The sequence below is a fragment of the Eulemur rufifrons genome, chromosome 6, assembly GCF_041146395.1.
Source record: "Eulemur rufifrons isolate Redbay chromosome 6, OSU_ERuf_1, whole genome shotgun sequence".
Lineage (NCBI taxonomy): Eukaryota > Metazoa > Chordata > Mammalia > Primates > Lemuridae > Eulemur > Eulemur rufifrons.
This window is the reverse complement of record NC_090988.1, coordinates 14,835,558-14,856,269: the sequence shown is the minus strand read 5'-3', so window position 1 is coordinate 14,856,269 and position 20,712 is coordinate 14,835,558. Positions and strand designations below refer to the sequence as shown.

General features: G+C 51.7%; 1 protein-coding gene across 1 annotated transcript in view; it reads left to right on the top strand.

Annotated features, from left to right (window-relative positions):
* GRIK4 (glutamate ionotropic receptor kainate type subunit 4) overlaps positions 1-20,712 on the top strand; it is a 296,004-nt gene that overhangs the window by 198,372 nt on the left and 76,920 nt on the right. The window contains exon 10 of the mRNA XM_069468807.1: positions 14,347-14,454. Coding sequence (XP_069324908.1) covers positions 14,347-14,454 — 108 coding nt within the window. The remainder of the gene's footprint in view (positions 1-14,346; positions 14,455-20,712) is intronic.

The following is a 20,712-nucleotide window of genomic DNA, read 5'->3' as shown; positions in this document are numbered from 1 at the left end:
CCACGCAGAGGCAGCTCTGCCCCTTGCCGGGGGAGTCAGGCTCCTCCAGCGCTGGCAGCGGCAGCTCTTGCTTTGCTGGCACCCTGAGTGCTGGAAAGGCAGCCGCATTTCTTGTCGTGGCCTTCAGCAGCTGGGAACCCCAGGAAACTACTTCTGTTGCTCTGATGGCAATTTTAGCAGACCTGCTGGTGGGATCCACTCCTGTCCCCACCTCCAGACCCCTTCCCCCATGTCAAAAGCAAACACTGTACATAGAATAACAGAAAACCATAAGAACACGCTGCCTGCCAGATGAGATTCTGCACTGACACGGCCTTCACATGGCGCGGAGGAATAGTGAGCAGGGCGTTGTGCTCTCCCTGGAGAGGTCCTGCCGGCATCTGTGCCCTTGCCTCCAGCCGCGGTAGTAGCTCCAGTCCCATCTGCGTGCGCTAAGGAGAAGCGCTATTAAGGCTCAGACAGGTTGCCAGTGGGGGAAGCGGCTCGGAGAATACCGTGATTGCTACTGTCTAATACATTTTCGATTTGAGGAAGGAGTTTACCATAAATATGCAGATCCTTTGAAGCTTCTGCCTGCCGGGACCTGGGACCTGGCTCGGAGCGCTGGAGCAGGGGGTGGGGTTGATTGCTGGGAATCAGCAGCCAGAGTGCCAGCTCCTCGGCTGGGGGACAGCGCTCAGTGGGCCAGCCGGGGACTGCTGGGCGGGCAGTTCCCCCAGAGCCAGCGGGAGCGACTCTGCCTTTGATGAAGATCCGGGTGGAGGGAGTAGAGGAAGAGATGGCTGGTTTGGGGGCTGCTTTGAAGGTTACTGAGAAGTCACTTATTTCTTCCTTTTAATTAAGGAGTCAGGAGAAGGGGAATTGGCATGAGGTTTAAAATAGCTGACAAGATCTCATAGAATATCATGAGTTCTTAGAGCTGGAGGCCAGCTAGTCCAACTTTCCCACCAGAGAATGCATGTGTGAGAGCATCATTCCTAAGCTTAAAACCCCTCGGTGGCCCTTGTTTGCTCTCAGGGGGACACGTGCTGGGGGCTGCCCACCTTTGAGCCTCTCTCCTGCGTTCACCCCTCAGACACTCTGCCCCAGTGATACCAGATAGCGTGTCGGCCTTGGACATGCGAGGCTGTCTCACCGGCCCGTGCCTGTGCACCCATGCACAGGTTTCTGTGCCCACCCCCATGGCTCACCTGGCTGCTCTTACTCATGTCTCCAAAACTCCCCTGACTCCCCAGTCCCTGCAAGCGTAGGTTAAACCCTCCCTTTCTATGATCCAGTGGCTGCCTCTCCTGTAGCATTCCAGGGTGTGGACGCCTTGAGTGCGGAGCCAGCACTGCCCAGCTGAGAGCGAGTGGTGCCCACTGCCGGCTTGGAGAGTGGACGCAGGAGTGAATGAGGGACTGGGGTGTGTGGGACCCACGTCACTGGGCCCGGAGAGGTGTGCAGGGGGCAGACGGGACATGCCCTCCAGGCCCGAAGGAGCTCACAGCCAGTGGGGACACCAGAGCCCTGGGGACCTGAGGATTTTGCCATGAAAGTTCTCTGGAGCGCTCCAACTTGTTCAAGAGAGATTTCATAGGACAAGCCCCCACTGGCAGCTGGAATTTGAAAATTCGAAATGGAAGGCCAATCTAATCACTGACACCTTTCTCTCTTCCCGTTTTCTGTCCCCTAAGAGCAGTACTTCTCTATTTCATTAAAAAGGCTCTTAAAATACCTTCTCCTGTGAGTGAATCAGGCTCTCCTGCCCACTCCGAGGACCACGGTCAAGGGGCAGATGAGCTGGCTCTGGAAGGGCGTAACCTGAAGGCCTTTCTCTCTCTCTGGCCTCCCTGGCCCACGCATGTCTGGTTCATTCTCCCAAAGCTCGGGGACTTCCTGCTTATCAGCTTTGATGGAAAATTCACTGACTGCAGAAGCTTATTCACACATCAGCCAGCAAACAAATTAGAGCTACTTAAATTTTCGAACCGGGGGCTGCTTTTGGGCAGAGGAGCAGGGTTTTAAAGTGCTGCTGCATTTTAAACGTCTTTCTTGTAATGTGCCCGATCACGCTTCTGCCTGAGCTCAGCCCGGGGATGGCTGCCAGTTCACAGTGACTCCTTTCTGCGCCTCTTCAGCCAGCTCATGCCTAGAAGAGCTGGAAGAGGCGGGGCTGCTAATTCAGTCTCAGGAAGCAGCCTGCATCAGCCAGCCGTGATGGGAGAGGGGGCAGGCCGGGGCCAGGGGTGCGGGCTGTGGGGAGAGCAGGAAGACGGATGCAGGGAGGTGAGAGGGAGCTGTGTGCGGGGCAGGCAGCCTCGGGCAGCAGAAAGAGCGTGTCAGGCTGAGCGGCTAGAGGCTCAGGGTGGAATCGCAGCCCTCGCAGTTTCTAGCATTATCTTCCTTAATTTCCTCCTCAGTAAAGTAGGGATGATGATCATAAAAATATCTGCTTTGTGTGCATCCTAAAATTATTGTGAGAACAAAATGAAACATTGTTTATAGCTGTGCTTTGAGGATGGTACTGTATTGTGAAAATTTTAGTTCTGTCATCTCACAGGGAGCTGTCTGTCTATATATCTCTCTCTGTGTGCAGCATTCCTGGAATCTTGCTTCCAGCCTGGCTCAGGGCAGACAGAAGAACAACGCAAGGACGAGAGAGGTGTTCAGGTCATTCCTTCCCTAACCGCGACAGGGCTGTGAAGACCAGCCGGTTAGGGTTAGCTTGGCGCCCAGCTTGGCGCAGATAAACTGCCATCAGGTCCTTCCCGACTTAAGAACAGCCTCCCCACAGCCCTCACCCACCCCTGCCTCTCTCCTTCCTCTGTCCCTTCTCTGCTCCATAATGTGACAGCCTTACCCATCGCCCCTGGCAGTGGCTCTGGGTGGGTGTGAAGCCGAGAGAACCGGAAGCTGCAGCTCCACTCCTGAGAGAGTCCACAGCACCTCAGAGCCCTGCCTGGCATGGCACTGCTCAGACAAGAGCTGCTAACACCCCAAAACTAAAACTTCCCCATCTCCCTGGAGCCCAGTAAGGCCCAGGCACATGCTAGCTGTCTCCCAGGAGCCTGCTTGCAGCAAGGGGTAGGGATGGGCCACCTTCAGCCCATCCCCGAAAACTCAGAAGTCACACCCTCCCCTGCCCGCCAGCATTCTACTCACTCCAGTGTCCTGCGTTCCTGAAGGCCGGCGAGTGACCAGGTTCCTTCAGCCCCGATGCTTCGTTAAAACCACTAGCTTAATTGGCACCTGCCACTCACAGCTCAAAGTTATGTTACTAGTACCACTGCTTTCCCCAAACACTTCTCTACATTTGTGAGCGGAACAAATGAAGCCAGGCATGCCCTGCCTGTGTCATGTTCTTGGCAGTCATTTTCTTGGAAGATGAGAAGTCTCCAGCGTGCCTGAGCTCTCTGATAAATCCTCTCCTTAGCAGCTAATTCAAAACACTGTGGAGCTTCCTGGAGGTGGGAGAGGGATATGCAAAGGAGTCTTCCTATTTAGGGACTCCACCATGCACTCACCACATGTCAATTTCCGGAAGGCCAATTTGATCATCCACCAAAATGTTTAGAAGAGAGTCTGTGGGGGAAAAAAAAAAGAGGAAGTTATGGTATAGGCAAAAGAAATAATTAAACTCATATAGTACTTTTGTCCAAAAAGAAAAGACATCTGAGCATCCTCACAGCCCTGGTCTGGAAAATTTAACTTCTGAAACTCTGAGCTAGGTGGGGAGTCCACTAAATCCTGGAGAGCATCACTGAGGGTGGCATTTTTAGTCAGAGCCGACAGAGGTGGGCTGAGCTCCACTCCCACCCTACGTAGTATTTTCTCTGTCACTGGGTCTCTGGGAACAGCCAGTGTGGCTGTGTTCTCTTTGGCAGGAGGAGTGGTAAGGGCTAGACCAAATTCTGCTTCCCATCCCAGAGGTTTGGGTTTAGGGATGGAAGTCTGAGCACATCTTGGCAGAAGCCAGGCAGTCATGTTCAGACAAGTACAGTTGATCCTCATTATTTGTGGATTCTGTATTTGCAGATTTGACTCCTTGGTAAAGTCTATTTGTAACCCTTAAAAAGTCAGTGCTCACGGTGGGTTCACAGACATGCACAGAGTGGCGGAAAATTCGAGTCTCCCAGCGTGCATGTTTTCTGCTGAAGCTAAACAAGGCCACACTCTGCCTTCCTGGTTAAGCTCATGTTGTAACCAAGTGTCCCCTTCACAGTCTAGTTAGTGCTATCTCTTTTGCGTTTTTGTGCTTTTTCTTGGCGATTTTTCTGTTTAAGATGATCCCTAAGCATGGTGCTGAAGTGCTGTCCAGTGTTCCCATGCACGAGAAAGCTCTGATGTGCCCTGCAGAGAAAGGACTTGCATTAGATAAGCTTTATTCAGGCATGGGTTAGAGTGCTGTTGTTCAATGTTAATGAATCAACAACATGTATTAAAGGAGGTGTCTGTAAACAGAAATGCACATAAAACAAAGTTATATATCAATTGGTTGATGAAAAGGTTGTGACCAGAGCCTCACAGGAACCTAACCCTGTATTTCCTCCAGGAGCAAAGGTTCAGAATTTCCCAATTCAGTGTCTGTGGTGACTTCATAGAACAGAACTGCTGAGAATAACGAGAATCAACTGTAATGAGGTTGAGCCAGGGGAGAGGACCAGGAATGAGCAGACGTAGGAGTGAAGTTTTCCTACAGTGGCCTTTTCTCTCTGCGTTCCCTGCCCCATACTCCTGCTCTCCCGTTTTCTCACAGTGTCCAAGGACCTCCTGTCCCCCCTGCTGCCCTGCCTTCCTCCTGGTTCCCCTGATGTAGAAGTGGAGCCTAGATCCTACACTCCTGGGGCAAAAAGGAATAAAAAAGGTCCTCTAGACCTGTGCTCTAATCAGCTGCTTGGATTCCTGCAAATGCGTTCTCATGAAGTAGAGTCTGTGTTTGAATGCCTCCAGTGTCGTGGAACTTGTTACCTAAAAGGACAGCATATTCCATCTTGGAAAGCTCTCATTGTTAGAAAGTTCCTCCATCTATTAGGCAGAACATTTTCTTTCTAAAGCCTCTTCCTTTTGTCCTTAGTTGTGTTTCTTGGGTCCACACATCTATTCCATCCTTCCCATGACTATGTTCACTTCACGGGGTTCAGCGAGGGCTGTCTTGTGGCAGGTTGGAGGGGGGCCTCCCCTGCATCCCTCACTTAGTGCCCCCTGCCTCACCCTCGTGTCTGGGCGGCTGTGCTGCCAGTGGCCTACTGCAGGCACCTGTCTGAGGCCGTTCAGGGTCGCCCCTCTCAGGCCTGTCTCTCCTAGGCTCTGCCTCCAGGCACTTTGAAAAACTACACCATTTTATAAATATACCCAGCATTTTCAGGAATTCCTGTTGGAGCTTAAAAGGACTAGCTTATATCCTTCTTTTATAGGTAATATAACTGAAGAATAAAAAGAAGTGACTTGCCCAAAGGAATTCCATAATTCAATTCAACAGATATTTATTGAGCACCCATCACAGGCCAGACGCTGTCCTGGGAGCTGGAGCCCCAGAGGGGAATTTATTCATGCAGTCACCAAATATTTAGCAAGTGCCGATGCCATGCTAGGTGTTGGGGATGTGATGGTGAACAAGACGGAGTCTTGTCACTCACGGAATGAATTATCTAGTGGAGAAGATGAGCTTTAAGCCAATAATTCCTTAAATAGTTATATGATTACAAGCATAAAACAGGGATGATAGCAGCACTTTCCTTAGAGTGTGGTTGGGAAGATTAAATGAGATAGCACATGTAAAGCATTTAGTCTAGTACCTGGCGTGTGTCAGTGTTCAAAAGTATTAGCTTATATAATTTCCTTATAATGTAGTTAAGTTCTTTAGTTACAAGTGACCAGGACTAGGAGTTCATTGATGCCAAAAAACATATTTTTTGAGCATCAGGTATGTTCCGGGTACTCTGCTGAGGGCCGATGAGAGAGTAGCGAACGGTAGGGGTGTCCAGATGCCTTGTGCCAGGCACTGCACACTTTTTGAGCATGACTTACATTTAGGTTGCAATTCAGGATGCGGATAAGCACCCACCTATACGCAACTGAAACCAAAGCTTTTGAAACAATAGTTACCCCTGCTATGTGCATTGTACTCTGATCTATCCTAGACATAGATTTGCTTTTTAAAATGCAGGTCTTGACCCACTAAATTGATTCCACTAATGGATTGCAAACTACAGTTTAACAAAACACTGCCTTTGACCCACTCAGTTGCGGGCTTAATAAATCTCAGGTCGGGGTCAGTTGATGTGGGGTCTTCCCAGCTTTCCCTGGACTTGTCTTTGATCTCTTACCTTTGGCATTTGCCATTGCTGTCTTTGGATCCTGATTTTTCACAGCGTTCTGGGCTCAAGCACATACCTGATGGCTCCTCTGGCTGGGAGAATGAGGTCTGTGGCAACTTCAGCAGCTCCCTTTGCTCCCCAGATCACCCCCCCAGCACTGAGTTGGGCTCTTGCTCCCTCATGCCCCGGTCTCCCATGTAAAATAAACTCGTATGACTGGAGATACTGGATTTAAGTGCAGTAAACATTTATACCTTCATGGCAGGATGTTCACCATGGAGGCTTATGTTACAAGCCTTTTTAGTTGGTTTTGTATCAAGGTGCAGACCTACACTGTAAGAGACTTTGAAACACTAACTCAATCTCAGTTTATTCCTGGGATCTCTGGCCATAGTGTTTCAGAGCTGAACATCACTTTTCCTGCCCATATGTCAAAATCACTTCTGTGCATTCAGGATGACATTAATGCATCCTTCCTAATGAGAACTTCAACTTAGAACCCTGAATCTGAGGTTAAAAAAAGAAAAAAGGGCCATTGGTTATGGTTCATCCAACTTTGGATGGCCCTGGAGAACAGGCTCAGGGTCTGGAATAGAAAGAGCTTGCAGCTGGATAGGCCTTTAAACTGTGGTCACCTCTGTGATTGCCTCAGATCGTCCCAGTGAGGAGAAAGGGGGAAGGAGACTGCCTTTATCTTGTAGGTAGCAAAATCGACTTCCCAGGACCACACAGTAAGTGGCAGGGTGGAACTTGAGCCCAACTCTCCCACCTTTGGTTGGCTGTATTCCCACCAGATACGCAGTGGCTCTGTTATCTTACGTCCCCATGGCTCACCATGGCTTGTCAAAAGCCATCAGACGCATTGTCTCAGTTGCTCATCAACAGCAGTGCTGTACTATGGGTAGGTAGGTTCGTTTATTGCCATTTTGCAGATGAAGAAGGTTCAGAGAGGTGAAGTGCCTTACCCTCATACAGCTTATGCCCAACACAGGAGGAGAGTAAACGTGGGTCCTCTGGTGCCTTCTGCATCCCCTTGTGCCAGGCTTCTAAGCAACCACCCTGGGTCCTGGCCAGGATCACTCCTATGGGCTCTTTAACTGACTCCCTTCAGGCTGTATTCTCCAACAAGTAAGTTCAAGGTAATCAGAGAGGCATGTGGGAAGGCCCAGGTCGTAAGGTCAAGATAGCCTACACCTGTCCTAACTCAACCAGCTTGCATAGTGATAAATAGAATCTGAGTTCAAATCCCACTTTAATCCCCTATTAACTCTGTGATCCTCAGCAAGTTGATTGTCTCTGAAGCTTCATTCATTCATTCATTCATTCAGCAAAAGCTTGCATGAAAGTGCCTACATTAAGCATTATTACTATTGTCTAAAGCGCCTACATCAAGCCTGCATTTCTCAGGTGGGAATAATAACAAGGTTGTTGTGCAGAATCAGGGAAATTTATGTAAGCAAAGCACATGGCTGAGTGCCCAGCATGCAAAGGTGATCAATAAGTGTTTACAAAATCTGACTCTGAAGGAGAAGGCCTTACCCTGCCTCGGAGTTACAGCGGCCTCCTTAGAAGAGGCTGGATCCTGACAGCGCCGAGTGCAAAGAACTATCATCTAAATGTACATAAAACATTAAATGCCGTAGCGCTGTGTGCACACCCACGGATGCAGGCAAGGATGTGAGGAAATCCCTCAGGGCTTCAAAAATGAATCTCTTTTTACCTACTCGGGAGAGAACAAAGTGGCAAAATGACAAGACTGCGTGACTCTAGACAGGCATGAGAGGGCTGTGAGCAGGCAGAATGGCCAGGGCTCCCCCTCGGCTGGTGTCAGGACGTGTGGGTCCCTGGGCCTCCGAGACGGGTCTGTTAGCAAAGGGCCTGAGGGCTCATATACTGCAGCAGGAAGGGAACAGAGAGGGACCGACTTGGTGGGGTTCGTGTGAGTGCTGCCAGCATGCCGGGCACTGTGCCAAGCCTGCTCCCATTATTGTCTTCACCCTGTGACACAGTAGCACAGTGGCTGGGAGCGTCTGCTTTGGGGATAGAGAGAGCATGGGTTTGAATCCCCACTGTGGTACTTTGCAACGTATGACACTGGGGACATTAATTACCCAACCTCAGTAGGACTAAGGACTTTTCAAATCTGTAAAATGAGATGTGCTGAGGATTAAATGAGATAATACATTCAAAGTTCTGGGTGCATTCATTCAACCAGATTTTACTGAACATCTGTGGTAAGCTAGGCACTGTGCCAGGCTCTAGGGACAAAAGGGCAGGCAAAACCAACAGCAATCCCTGCTCTCATGAGGGTTATTGTATAGTAAGACAGGCAGTAAGCGAGAGTCACATTAATGAATGTTCGAAGGAAAAGAACATGGTTCTTGGAGAAGTTTGACTTTGGGAGATGAGGAAGGGCTTTTTGGAGGAAGGGATCTTGGAGCTGAGGCCTGAAGGGGTTAACATGTGTAAACTGCATCAGAGTTTGGCAAAGTTTTTCTACGGAGGTCCAGATGGTAAACACTGAGATTTTGCAGGCCACACGGTTTCTGAGCAAATCTGCTGTTGTAGATGAAAGCGATCACAGTGCATAAATGGATAGGCGTGGCTGTGTCCCAATAAAACTTTATTTCCAGAAACAGGTAGTGAGCTCCATTCAGCCTGTAGTCCCTGGTTCACCAACCCCTGAACTGGCTGAAAGAGGGCTGGGGCCAGGGACTTGTCCAGGAGAGTTCCAGGCAGGGAATGGCATGTGCACAGACCCTGGCAGGAGGGAGCTCGCTGCACTTGAACAGGTGAAGAAGGAGGTGTGGCTGGAGCACAGATAAAGCTATAGGAAACAGCGTGAGATGATGGGGGACAGTGGGCAGAGGACAGGCCTCTGGGGCCTTGTAGGCAAAATCTCAGCATTTACCATCTGGACCTCCGAAGTGGGAAAGCATCGAAAGGTTTTAAGCAGGGTCTGGTGTGACCATATGTGAGATTTTGAATAGATGACCGGGCTTTGTGAAGAACAAAACGGAGGGAGGCCCAGGGTGGATTCTTGTCCCAGGGAAGTTCAGTGGGAACTTGGACTGGGGTGGAGGCTGGGGAGGGGTGAGGCCAGAGGAAATTAACAGACAGTACCAGATGCCAATGTAGGTCAGACACCAGGTGACACCATGCCAGCTCTGGCAGGGAGGAGCAGAGGACCCCCATGGCACTTCCTGTAGTGTGTTGGTGGGGGGTGACCAGCTTGCTGACCTGGGGTCGCATGGCAGACCAAATCCAGGTCTCTGACACTCGTTCAGTTGTACCGTCATCACCTTTCCAAAGGTGGGTACCCCTATCGATGCCACGGAGCTCAGTCAGCGCAGCCCCCTGGCCCTATCAGCCCCTTTGTCTATGCTTCTCTTACGAGCAACTCTTCCAAGCTTGGTCCCTGGCTACTCCATCCAGGAGTCTGAAACACAGCTCCCAGGAGGACAGAGGCTCAGAGACAGCGGTCCTAATCGGAGCAAAAAGCGACGGCTCACAGTGAGAAAAGAAACGGACACTATGAAAAGTGGACAGGTTAACTTATAAAAGCGCAGAACTGCGGGCGAGTGGCCCTGCACACTTTGGTAACCCACAGGGCAGCGCTGTATCACAGCACAGTATAGCAAGCGCTTCACAGTGATAACACTGCTCGTTAGGGTCAGGATGCTCACTCTGTTTAAGACGATGGAGGAACATATAATTCCTTTAGAAAGGATTTTTGGAAATAATGCTTTTGAATGAATAATTAAAATCTCCAGAATTTTAGTGCTTAAAAGACCAAGATTGTTATTAATTTATATTGATCTGTGTCCCTTGGGGAAGTTGGGTAAGTGATACTTTCTATGCACAGGCAGACACATCCCATATCAATTATGTTTACCTAAATTTTCATAGGTGACTAAGCACCCTATCATAAAGTGTTTCTTCTGATAGCATTAGAAACCATAGTTAGAAAGACTGCACATTCGTTTCAAATATTGTGATCCCAATGAAGTGGCACGTTGGCCTTGTTTTGAATACTTTTTTCTACTTACCAGCTCTGTGACTTGCACAAATTATTAACTTATCTGGACTTCACTTTCCTTACTAATTAAGTGGAGTGGCAATGAGCTTAATATGCATGAACTTCTAGTGCCCAGCACAGAGCCCATGCAAGCATGTGGGCACCTGTCGTGTGCTGGAGCCGGCCTGCCCCAGCTGACGAGAGCCCGCCGAACACAGCTAAGCTCTGTGCTCGGTGACATCATGCTGGCAGCTTGGAATCGGCCCTGGTGGGAGTGTTTACACCACAGAAATTGGCAAACACTACAAATTAGGGTCTTTTTTTTCCTGGAGAGCCACTTTTAAAACATTTCCTCACTCACTTTGCATAGTCCCCGAATCACTATTCACCTTATCCCTTCCTGTCATCCTGTGTGTCCTCTGAGTCCCTCTTTCGGCTCTGTTCTTACCCAGCCTGCCCTACCCCTGGAGTTCCCGATTTAGTCAGTCTGAGGCAAGGCCGAGAATTTGCATTTCTAATGCTAATACTGCTGGTCCGGGAACCAAACTTTGAAACACTGACCTAGTCTTTTTAATAAACTAAAGTGCACAGTGCAAAGCCTTTTGTAGAGCAGAGATCCCCCCTCCCTCTGGGGCAGTGGCATTCATTAAAGACTAATGAATACTGACATAGTACTTTGCACATACACCATCTCGTTTAATCTCCTTAAGAACCTTATGAGGTAATAATTACTATTTTAATCCCCAATTTATAGATTGGGGAAACTGAGGCTCAGAGGGATTCATCAACTTACCTGAGATCACGTACCTCGTAGCAGAGGAGCCAGGTTAAATCCAAGTGCTCCAACCCTGGGGCCCTTGCGTTGTGTAATGCTCAAGGGTGAGTAGAGGCTGAAATCAGCCAGAACCTTGCATTCCCGGCCGTGGACTGACAGGGCCACATCAGCCCAGAGGAGCGCTTTTTGCTCATGTGCATTAAGATGCGGTATTAGGCTAGCAGTGGTTCTGTCCAAATCCACACCCTCTCTCGTCGCTGTAACCCCTGGGGCCTGCAAACTAGTAGAGAGGACAGAGAGTCCAGAGAGAGCCACGGAGAGACATTATCCGAGGCAAAATCGGGGCTGCACATGTGGGCACGTGGAAGCCGCTTTCAAAGCAGCTGTTCCTACAGGAGGTTTAGGGGCAGGTGTCAGCAGGGTGGAGTGAGGGGATTTGGCTGAAGGCAGAGCCACAGATTGCCAGTGATGGAAGAGCGTGATCTCCTGCTCCCCCTGGCACGTGTGTGGCATCGAGGGTGCCCAGTGGGTGGGGCAATTAGCCCGTATCCCAGGGCGCCTGGCTCTACCATCTCTTCCTTTCCCTCCCACCGCCTTTCTGCAATTAGGTTGCGCTGGTTAATAGCTGCCAAGCCGCTTTATTGTATCAGATGGGTTTATTAATTTCTTTCGGACTAATGGGAGGGTGGGTGGGAGATTCATTTCCTGACTGGAGCTTGGGGGCTAATTAGTCTCTTTGCCATGTCCCCAGAGGTGGCAGGCGGGAGGGTGCGTTGCTCGGGCTGTTGGATCTGGCTCTGGGTAAAGCATTTCTATCCCTGGCTTTTGCGGGAAGCTATCTCGTGGCTTGGGTGAGCCCAGGGAGTCTGGGGCTGGGGCTTCTTAGAGCAGGAGGCTAGGGAGATGGGAGAGTGGACGGGGCGCCGAGATCTCACTGGCCCTGTTAGTGTGAAGTAGAGGTTTACAGTGACAAAAGCAGTTCAGTCCTGCCCCAAACACCCAAATGCTGACATCCCGCCCCATTGCTCTTCATGTTCCTTCTGTCCAAATACAGCCCTTCCCAGCCTAGGAGACCATCAGGGGCCAATTCTACCCATTTTGAAAACAGGGAAACTGAGCCTCTGAGAGGACAATAATCTCACCTGACTTTGCAGAGTGTCAGGACCCAGGGGAAGAAAGCTTATGCATCTGGAGTTCCTACTGGATGGCCGAGGCCCCTCGCAGGCATTCCCTGCTTGGCCTGGCCTGCTTAAATGAAGGGCACGTTAGCATCCCCACCCTAAGAGACAGCAGCAGAGGAAGGAGGGATCCCAGAATTAGGAGGCAGATCTGGGTTCAAGCCTGCATGGCACTTCCCGGCTGGGAGGCCTTAGGCAAGCCGTTAAACTTCTCTGAGCCTCAGTTTCTTCGCAAATAAAACAGAAACACTGAAACTACTCTAAAGGTTTGATGGGAGAATTCAGAGAGGACAGAGCCTGATACATCTACCACAGCAGGTGCCCAGGCACTACTCCCCTTTCATTTGGAAAGCCTCATCCTCCTCACCCCTTCCCCCTGCAGAGAGAGGAGGAGGAAGGGGAAGCTCAGGCAACAACATGGCCCGGCTGGTCCCTTTGGGAGACGGTAGGAGCTCCAGAGGCCAGAGGAGGGCTCCCTGTCTTCTGCCTGTGCCTCGCCGACAACAGCAGTCTGCCCCTAGGATGTGAGGGCTTTCCCTGCCTCTGAATGCTCGTCCCCGAGCAAGGTGCTGGAGTATAAGTAAGGCCAGCCCCTGCTGCTGTGAGCCACGTGGGGTGGGCGGGGGAACGAGGGTGCGACATGTCTTGGTTGTTGCTGGAGATTCCATAAGAGAACCCAGAGCCCAGCTCCGGGGAGTTAGAGCCACACGGCGTCCACAGGACTCGTGTGGGTTTTCCAGGGAAGCCGCTGCTGCTGCCTGGGGATGTCTGGCAGAGGTGGCCGTGTGCGTCTCGCTGGGTTTTCAGCCAGCTGTCAGCCGTCTCCCCTGGCTGCACACCTCAGTACGCTCAGCAACAGCCCCGATTTGCCAGGGGCTCCAGCTAGGAGACATGCACTGGGATTTCATGTATATACATATGCATGTGTTTGGGTGTGTGTATATGGTTTTTAAAAAAATTTATTTATCAAAAGAGTTCCACTAGGAAAAGCAAACAAACAATCTAAAAACCCACTTCTGTGGAGTTTAGGTTTAGGTAACTTTCTAGAATGGAGAACTGATGGAGTTGTAGAGTTTTTTTGTTTGTTTGTTCTTGGTTTCTGTTTGTGGAGGTCCTTATGACAATGGGATAATCAACAGTGATGCATTGCACTCTTAAAGATTTGGCAAAAGAGTACATCTCATATTAAGTGTTCCTATCACAATAAGATAAAGGAAACAAAAAGCAACAGAAAGACAAAGATGCTGTGGACGGAACAAACATTTATTAAGTGACAGATTAAGTACGTTCACACAATGACACTGTGAAGTTTCCATTATTGTCCCCATTTTACAGATGAGGAAACGTGCTCAGAGAGGTTCAGCAACTTTCCTAAGGTTTCAGAGTTGGGGTCTCTGCTCCTGGGTCTGGGTGAATAACGTGACATCAGGCTGGCCCGTGCACGCTCTCTGAGGTCGTGAGAAGCTCTGCAAAGAAAGCAGGGCAGACGTCATCGTCCCCACTTATAGATGGGGAAACTGAGGTCCTGAAAGATTTAAATAACTTGCCCAAGTTTTCAGAGCCAGCAAGCGAGTCAGTCTGGACTCGAACCTGGATCATCCCTCTTCATTCATTCATTTAACCATTCAGCCAGCATTTATTAAAGGGCCTGGTTCTCCCCAGTGTACCATTCTGATTCTTATTTAGATAATCAGTGACTGAAGCCGAAGCAAAAGAACTCTGTGGCTCATCCCTGCCTCAAAATCATGCGATTCTATGTTTCATTCCCTTCTGTGAGAACAAACTTCCCCGAACCTCATTCCATTGCTGACTTATTTGTCCATTTTCCTCTCCCAAGTCTTTACTCCTGTCTTCTCTCAGCCCCCAATCCTGTAAACGGCCGTCTGCCCCGGTCCAGCCCCCACTGCATACTCCACAGCCCTCCCTCCTTCCGTGGCTCACGTGCAGCCCAGCCAGAGGCAGGGCCTGGCCCCTGGCTCCTTCCACCCCTGGAGGCCCGAGGGACCTCAGCGCCCAACCTGTCCAGCCTCCTCCTTCCTCCAGTTCTTCCCAGTCCTCTCCTGTTGGTGTCCGCAGATCGGCCAGTGGCACGTGGCAGAGGGCCTCAGCATGGACAGCCGCCTGTACGCCTCTAACATCTCCGACAGTCTCTTCAACACCACCCTGGTCGTCACCACCATCCTGGTAAGCAGGGTCCCCCGGGCTCCCAGCTGCAGCTTCCTGGGGTGCCTCCCCGGCTCTGAGCACTCTCAGGCTTCCCCGTGACAGAAGATGGGAGCTCTAATCACAGTGCCGAGGCCAATTTATGACAGTGTAATTACACTCGAGTTGCTGTTTCACATGGAAATGATATTTGATGAGTTCCAAAGCAGCTGGGGAAGAGCGATGGGGCAGGGAGACACCACCGTTTGTGGATGCCTCTTTCAGGGGCACCTTGACAGCTGTGCACAGCCCAGGGTGGGGGAGCTGGGTGTGGTCCACGGGGGCTGCCTGCCCTTTCCAGTAGCCCGCCTTGTTTGCTGCCTGCCGTGTACAAGGCCCTCCCTCACCACACCCCTCAGGTGGACACCGGAACATCTGTGGGTTTACATGGCCTGTTCCTTTATTTCCAGATGGTGAAAAGAGAGTTTTCAATTAATCAACAGGGCAAGGGACCATCTGCCCTTTCAATTTGATTCAATTATATTTAATAATTACCAAGTCTACCCTCTACTCCCACCCCCCACCACGTGCCAGGCACTGTGCTCTGTCCTGGAGACCAAAGATGAGTAGGACTTGGTCTCTATCCTCAAAGAGGATGTAATTTAGTACATGGGCTAAGTCAAGTGCATACACAGCAAGGTATTTGTCTTCCCCCCCGAAGACCTCATGCTTTAAAAGATTTGTCAATTAAACCAACCGCATGTATTAAGCAGTAATTAGTTTGTTCCTGCCCCCCTCCTTCTTTTGACTAATCAAAAGCATCCTTCCCTGCCTGGCGCAGCATCTTGTCGGCGGGAGGTAACCAGTGTTGCCACACTGATAGCATTTCAGCCCAAAGCAAAGCCGGTGCACGCATCAGCCTGCTCAGCCTTATCGTTGCTAACTGTGCGAGGTCTGCCAATGTGTCCGTTTTCTTTTAGGCTTTTGGAAATAATAAATAAAAAGACTCAGGGACCTCCATCGCTACCTGCATGAACTCCCGGGGCCCAGGGGTCCTGGGCTGGAATTATTGATTTACTGTAAGCAGAGGGAGATAAAATGCAGGGAAGAGGTGCACACCTAGAGCTGTGGAGTGGGAAGGAGAGAGAGGGCCCGGCCCGTGGGGAGGTCAGCAAAGCCTTCAGAGAAGAGCGGGCATTTAGCTGGGCTCTGAGGACAGCGAGCGGGTGGGGAGGGGGAAGTGAGTGAAGGAGGGCATTGGAAGGTGTTCAGGAAATGCTGAAACGTACAGGTTTTCCCTGGAAATAGGCATCGGTCGGGAAGGGGAGAGGCGTGTGTCAGAGAAGCAGGTTGGGTTCACAGTGGTTAGGAACTTGAATGCCAGGCTGTTGAGCTTCCCCCTCATTTGGTAGGAGACGGGGTCACTGAATGTTTTCATTCATTCATTCAATGAATATTTATCGTTGCACTTGCTGTTCCTGGTGCCTGGGTTACCCTTCCCTCTAAGTTCTGTTTCCATCTGGAAATATCTGTGCATCCTTCAAAGTTCTGCTCAGATGTCACCTCTTCCATGAAGCCTTCCTTGCTTGAACTCGTGCTCTCTCCTGGTCTCTAGCATTTCCCACACCACTCTGATGTGGGCACTATATGGCTAACACCATTGTAGGTGCCCAGTATCCATCAATGACCCAAAAGGACAAAATTCCCTGCCTGTAAGGAGCTTACCTTCCAGCAGGCAATGCGTGATGGACAATAAAAAGAAATATAGCCATACAATAAATCTGAAGGTGGTGAGGCTGAGGGGAAAGAGATAGAGCCGGAAGGGGATTGGGGTGCCACGAGGGCAGGTGGTGTTGATGCACAGGTGGTCAGGGGGGCCCCACTGTGAAGGTGAGCTTGACACACCCCCGGTGGAGGTGAGGAGTGAACCAGGCGGTTGTCTGGGCAGGAGTGTTCTGGGCAGAGGGAAAGGACGGAGAGAGCAGTTCTAGCTCCCAGGGTTTCACTCAGTCCCCATCTCAGCTCCACCTTAGCTTATCTGAACCAATGTGAAAATGCCAGAAAGATTAGAGAGTGGTGGTGTCGCTGTCCAGCTGAGATCTGGGAGCAGCCTGGCTGAGCCCGGTTGAGAGCAGCGGGCAGCACACAGTGGGATTGCTGGGACCTCCCTCCACTGTCTTTTTTATCTCTGAAAAACTTCTGGAGTCTGTGCCCTTCTCTCCATGCTCTAAGCCCTTGCCCGAATCCAGGCTGCAGGCCCGTCTGCCTCTTTCTCCTGCCACCCCGTGGCCTCCTTGCAGGCGCCCTTCTCACTTGCTCCGCTGTCCCCACTCCCCACCCTTTTGTCAATGTGGCCATTTGGAAATCAGAGTCATCCTGTCATTTCCTTCCTTACAGTCTTTCAGTGGGTGCCCAGGCCCTACTACCCCTGAGCTTGGGGTATAACCCTTCATGATCCAGCCCAGCCCACTTCACCTTCTTCCTCTCCTTGCGACTTGGGGTCTAGGGGTGCTAGGTTGCCGGACATTTCCTCACTGCATCATGCCTCTCCCTGCCTTTGCACTTGCTGTTCCCTGTGCCTGGGTTGCCCTTCCCTCTAAGTTCTGTTTCCATCTGGAAATAGCTATGCATCCTTCAAAGTTCTGCTCAGATGTCACCTTGCCCGTGAAGCCTTCCTTGCTCAGACTCCTGCTCTCTCCCTGTCTCTAGCATTTCACACACCGCTCTGATGTAGCATCATGGTGTTAGAGCTCTACCTCCCCTTCTGGGATGAGAGCTTCTCAAAGACGGGGGTGCTGACACAAGGTAGGGGTTCAATCATTAGAATCAGAGTAGAGGAATTCCTGCCTACAGGGTAGGAGGTGTCCCTTAAAAGCCAACAAGAGTTTGGGAGGAAGATGAGGAAGTGGCTGGACTGTACCTCCTGCCTCTCAGAGCCCGGAATTAGACTGTCCTTGGAGCCTTGGAATAGACACACAGCTATGCTGAGACCACAGAGTCGCATTTCTAGACTGGAAAAGTCACTCCGATTAGTGTGTGTGCACACCTGTGCACATGTGTACGTTCACACACACACACGTGCTCATGAGGGGTAGGTAGGGGTGCTGGCAGGACATTTTTGTGTGAGGTGACATTTAATAACGTGGTAAGTACAATTCAAATGACAATTAGTGCTGGTTCTTTTCTCGTGTGTGTGTGTGTGTGTGTGAGCGCGCGCGTGTGCGCGCGCGCGAGCCCCTAAGGTGGCTGATCCAAGTCAATAGCTCTTACCAGGAATGTTGATCTTAATTCAGTCCCCAGGTGGCCATTTGTGGGTCTTTCCTGGCGAATGGTAATCCTGAATGATTTATCCCTTAAAACTCGGCACATATCCGTGTTGTCTCACGCTCCTGTCAGGGTACACTTGGGACACGTGGATGATTTATTGGTTAACACCAGCAAACACACAGAATTAGCTGCGGCGCCCATTCCCTGAACACCTCTTCTGTGTCAGCCCTCACGTTAAAACATCTTGCTGCGTTATCACCGCAGGTTCTCCTGCTCGAGGCCTGCACTCAGCCCCGGCACGTCCCGAGGGCCAGTGAGCCCCAGCCCTTCCGATGCCTTGGCTTTCCAACACGTCCCCCCCCCAAGATCAGCCTGTGCATGTTTACTTTGAATATGGCAGTGAATTTTAAATTAACTTGAGAGTAGAGAGTACTTGGGGAGCAGAATTTGGTGACACTCTCCTTGGGACAATTAAAGATACCCTGGGACGTTACCAATCCCTTATGGAAACCCCCAGCCAACCCTATCCGTGGAGCCATTTCCGTGCTGTTTGCTCACACAATCAGGAAGTGCTTAGTGCTGGGGCCAGGTGGGGGCACCAAGGACGGCGAAGAGTCAGTCCTGGCCCCACTGACGTTCTACCTGGAGCAGGTGCAAATAGGAAGACACTGGAGGTTAATTACACAGGCCCTGGCGTGAGAGCAGGGGACTCTGAGCCATGGGTTGGCCGAGGAGGAGGAAATGGGATTCCAAGGGCAGAGATGAGTTAGGATGGGCAGGAGATTGGGAGGACAGGAGTTCGGGCACGGAGAGGCCCTTGCGCTGAGGACGGCAAGTGTGGAAGGCAGGCAGACTGGCCCATCTTGTTGACACGACGGCCTGGATCATGAATCAGAACCATGTCACCTTCCATGCAGAGCTCTCCACTGCCTGGCACACAGCCTTTGCTTCCTGCGCCCACTTCATCACGCCCATCTCCCTGGTGACCACCCAGCTCTCTGGCCCTCCGTCTTCCCCCAGCCCAGAAGGCCCTTGAGGCTTGAGCTCAGCCAGTCAGCATTTCAGCATGTCCCTCTCTCAGCTTCTTGAATTGTGATACTCAGCCTTCTGCCCTCATACCTGTCCCCAAGCCTGAGTGTCACCCCCACGCCCAGCTGCCCACCTGCATCCAGCCTCCTCTCTTCACCTGGGCCATCTCTTCTCTCTCCCTGTGCCCTCCACACACCAAGCCTCCAAGCCCACCTGCCCTCACTGTCAGCATGGCCCTGGGGGCTGGCATGCGGCCCCTGCTCTCTGCATGCGCGCCCATAGCCACGCCCTCCGCCTCACCCCCACCCGACCCTCTCTCCAGCCTCCGTGTCCGGGCCCTTGCTCCACCAGCCAGCGCTGCTCTTCCTGCCTTCTCTGCACTCTCCTTTTCCAGGGATTTTCCCTTCTTGCCTACAAATACACTCCGGTCTGTCCCATCCTAAAACACCGTTGCCTCCACCCTACCTCCACCCCGCTGCCTGTCAAGCTACCCTCCCACACAGGGAATCATAGAATTATGGGACTGGGTGGCCCCCTGGGGATCCTGCAAGCCCAGGGGAGAAGCATGGCTGCCAGCATCGAGCAGAGGAGCCATCTGCCCCGTGCTGCTCCGTCCTGCCTTCCCCATCTGCTAACTCCTCCAAATGCTGGTCCACTCGCACTCCTACGGGGCCCACCTGCTCCTGATCCAGGCAGGGCCCTGCTACCTGCATTGCACCTGCCTCGGAAAGGTGCTCAGGGACGCCTGACCCATGCCTGTCACAGCCCTGCTTGGTCTGTGTGGGAACACTGGGAACGGCCACATTCTCCTCCCCACGATCCCTCCTGGGGCTCTGTTTTACGGCCTTTCTGGCTTGCGCTTTGCCCTCCGTGGATGCTCTTCATCTCCCCCCTCCCCCATCAGGTTCGCCCCAGGTGCCCCTTCTCATTGCTCTTCTGTCCCTCGTCCCTTTTCGGTTCTCCCCCTGGGCGGTCTCCCATGGTCTACAGATACAGCCTTCACCTCCGCACAGAGGTTTCCCATCTCTGCCCCCACCCTCGCTCCACATTTTAAGCACCCGGTCAGTCCTTTCCTCCTGGATCGCCTGCCAGCACCTCGAGTTCAACACGTTCCAAATCCCTTTCCCTTCCAGACATGCAGGCCAGTGGTGACACCACCCTCAGCCAGCCACCTGGGCCCCAAGGGGCCGAGGACCCCTACCTCTACCTCACATCCAGCTAGTTGAGCCTGTCCCTTTCTGTGCCTCTTACATCCTTCCAGCTCTCGCAGGCCAAGTGGAGCCACGCTGAGGCTCAGGGTCCTGTATCCCATCTCAGCAGGGGGTCCTCACCCCGGATGCGCCCTCTCTTTGTATTTGACATTCTTTCCTCATCGCCTTACATCTTTAAGGCCCGTGGTCCTCCCCATCGTAGCCTGTGTGATGTACATTCATCCTGGCACCCGAGGCCTGTCCAGACATCTCGCCACCTGTCCTCACAGCCACGCGCCCATCACGCCCTGAGTAGGCCACGCTCCTCTCACTCGAGTCATGGCCTTGATGGTGTTTCCCCTGCCTGTGACGCCTTCCCTTCACAACACCTCCCTCTCTCAGCGTTCTGCCATCCCCCAGAGCAGAGCCTAGATCCCACCTCCTCCATGGAACCTTCTCTGGACACTTCACCAGACAGATCTGCTCCTCTTCCCATTGCCCTCGTGGCTGGGTTGTGCCCTGGGAGTGTGGGTGTCCATGTCCATGTCCTCACCTCGCCTGCTCACAACACCCAGCCATACGTCTGAGTGGAATAAACAGAATGGAGGGGAAGAAAAGAGAGACGGATGGAGGGTGGGGTCTAATGATGACCTTGAACAAGGTGGTGGGCCTTGAGCTTGAGCCTCCCTGCAGGGGAGCCGCCATGTGTTCCTAACATCAGAAGCACCTGGAAGGGGAGCTCTAAGGAGCGAGTTGGGGAAGGGAGCTAGTTGGCACCCCCAAAGGACCCATTACCCAAGCCACTTCCCTCTGC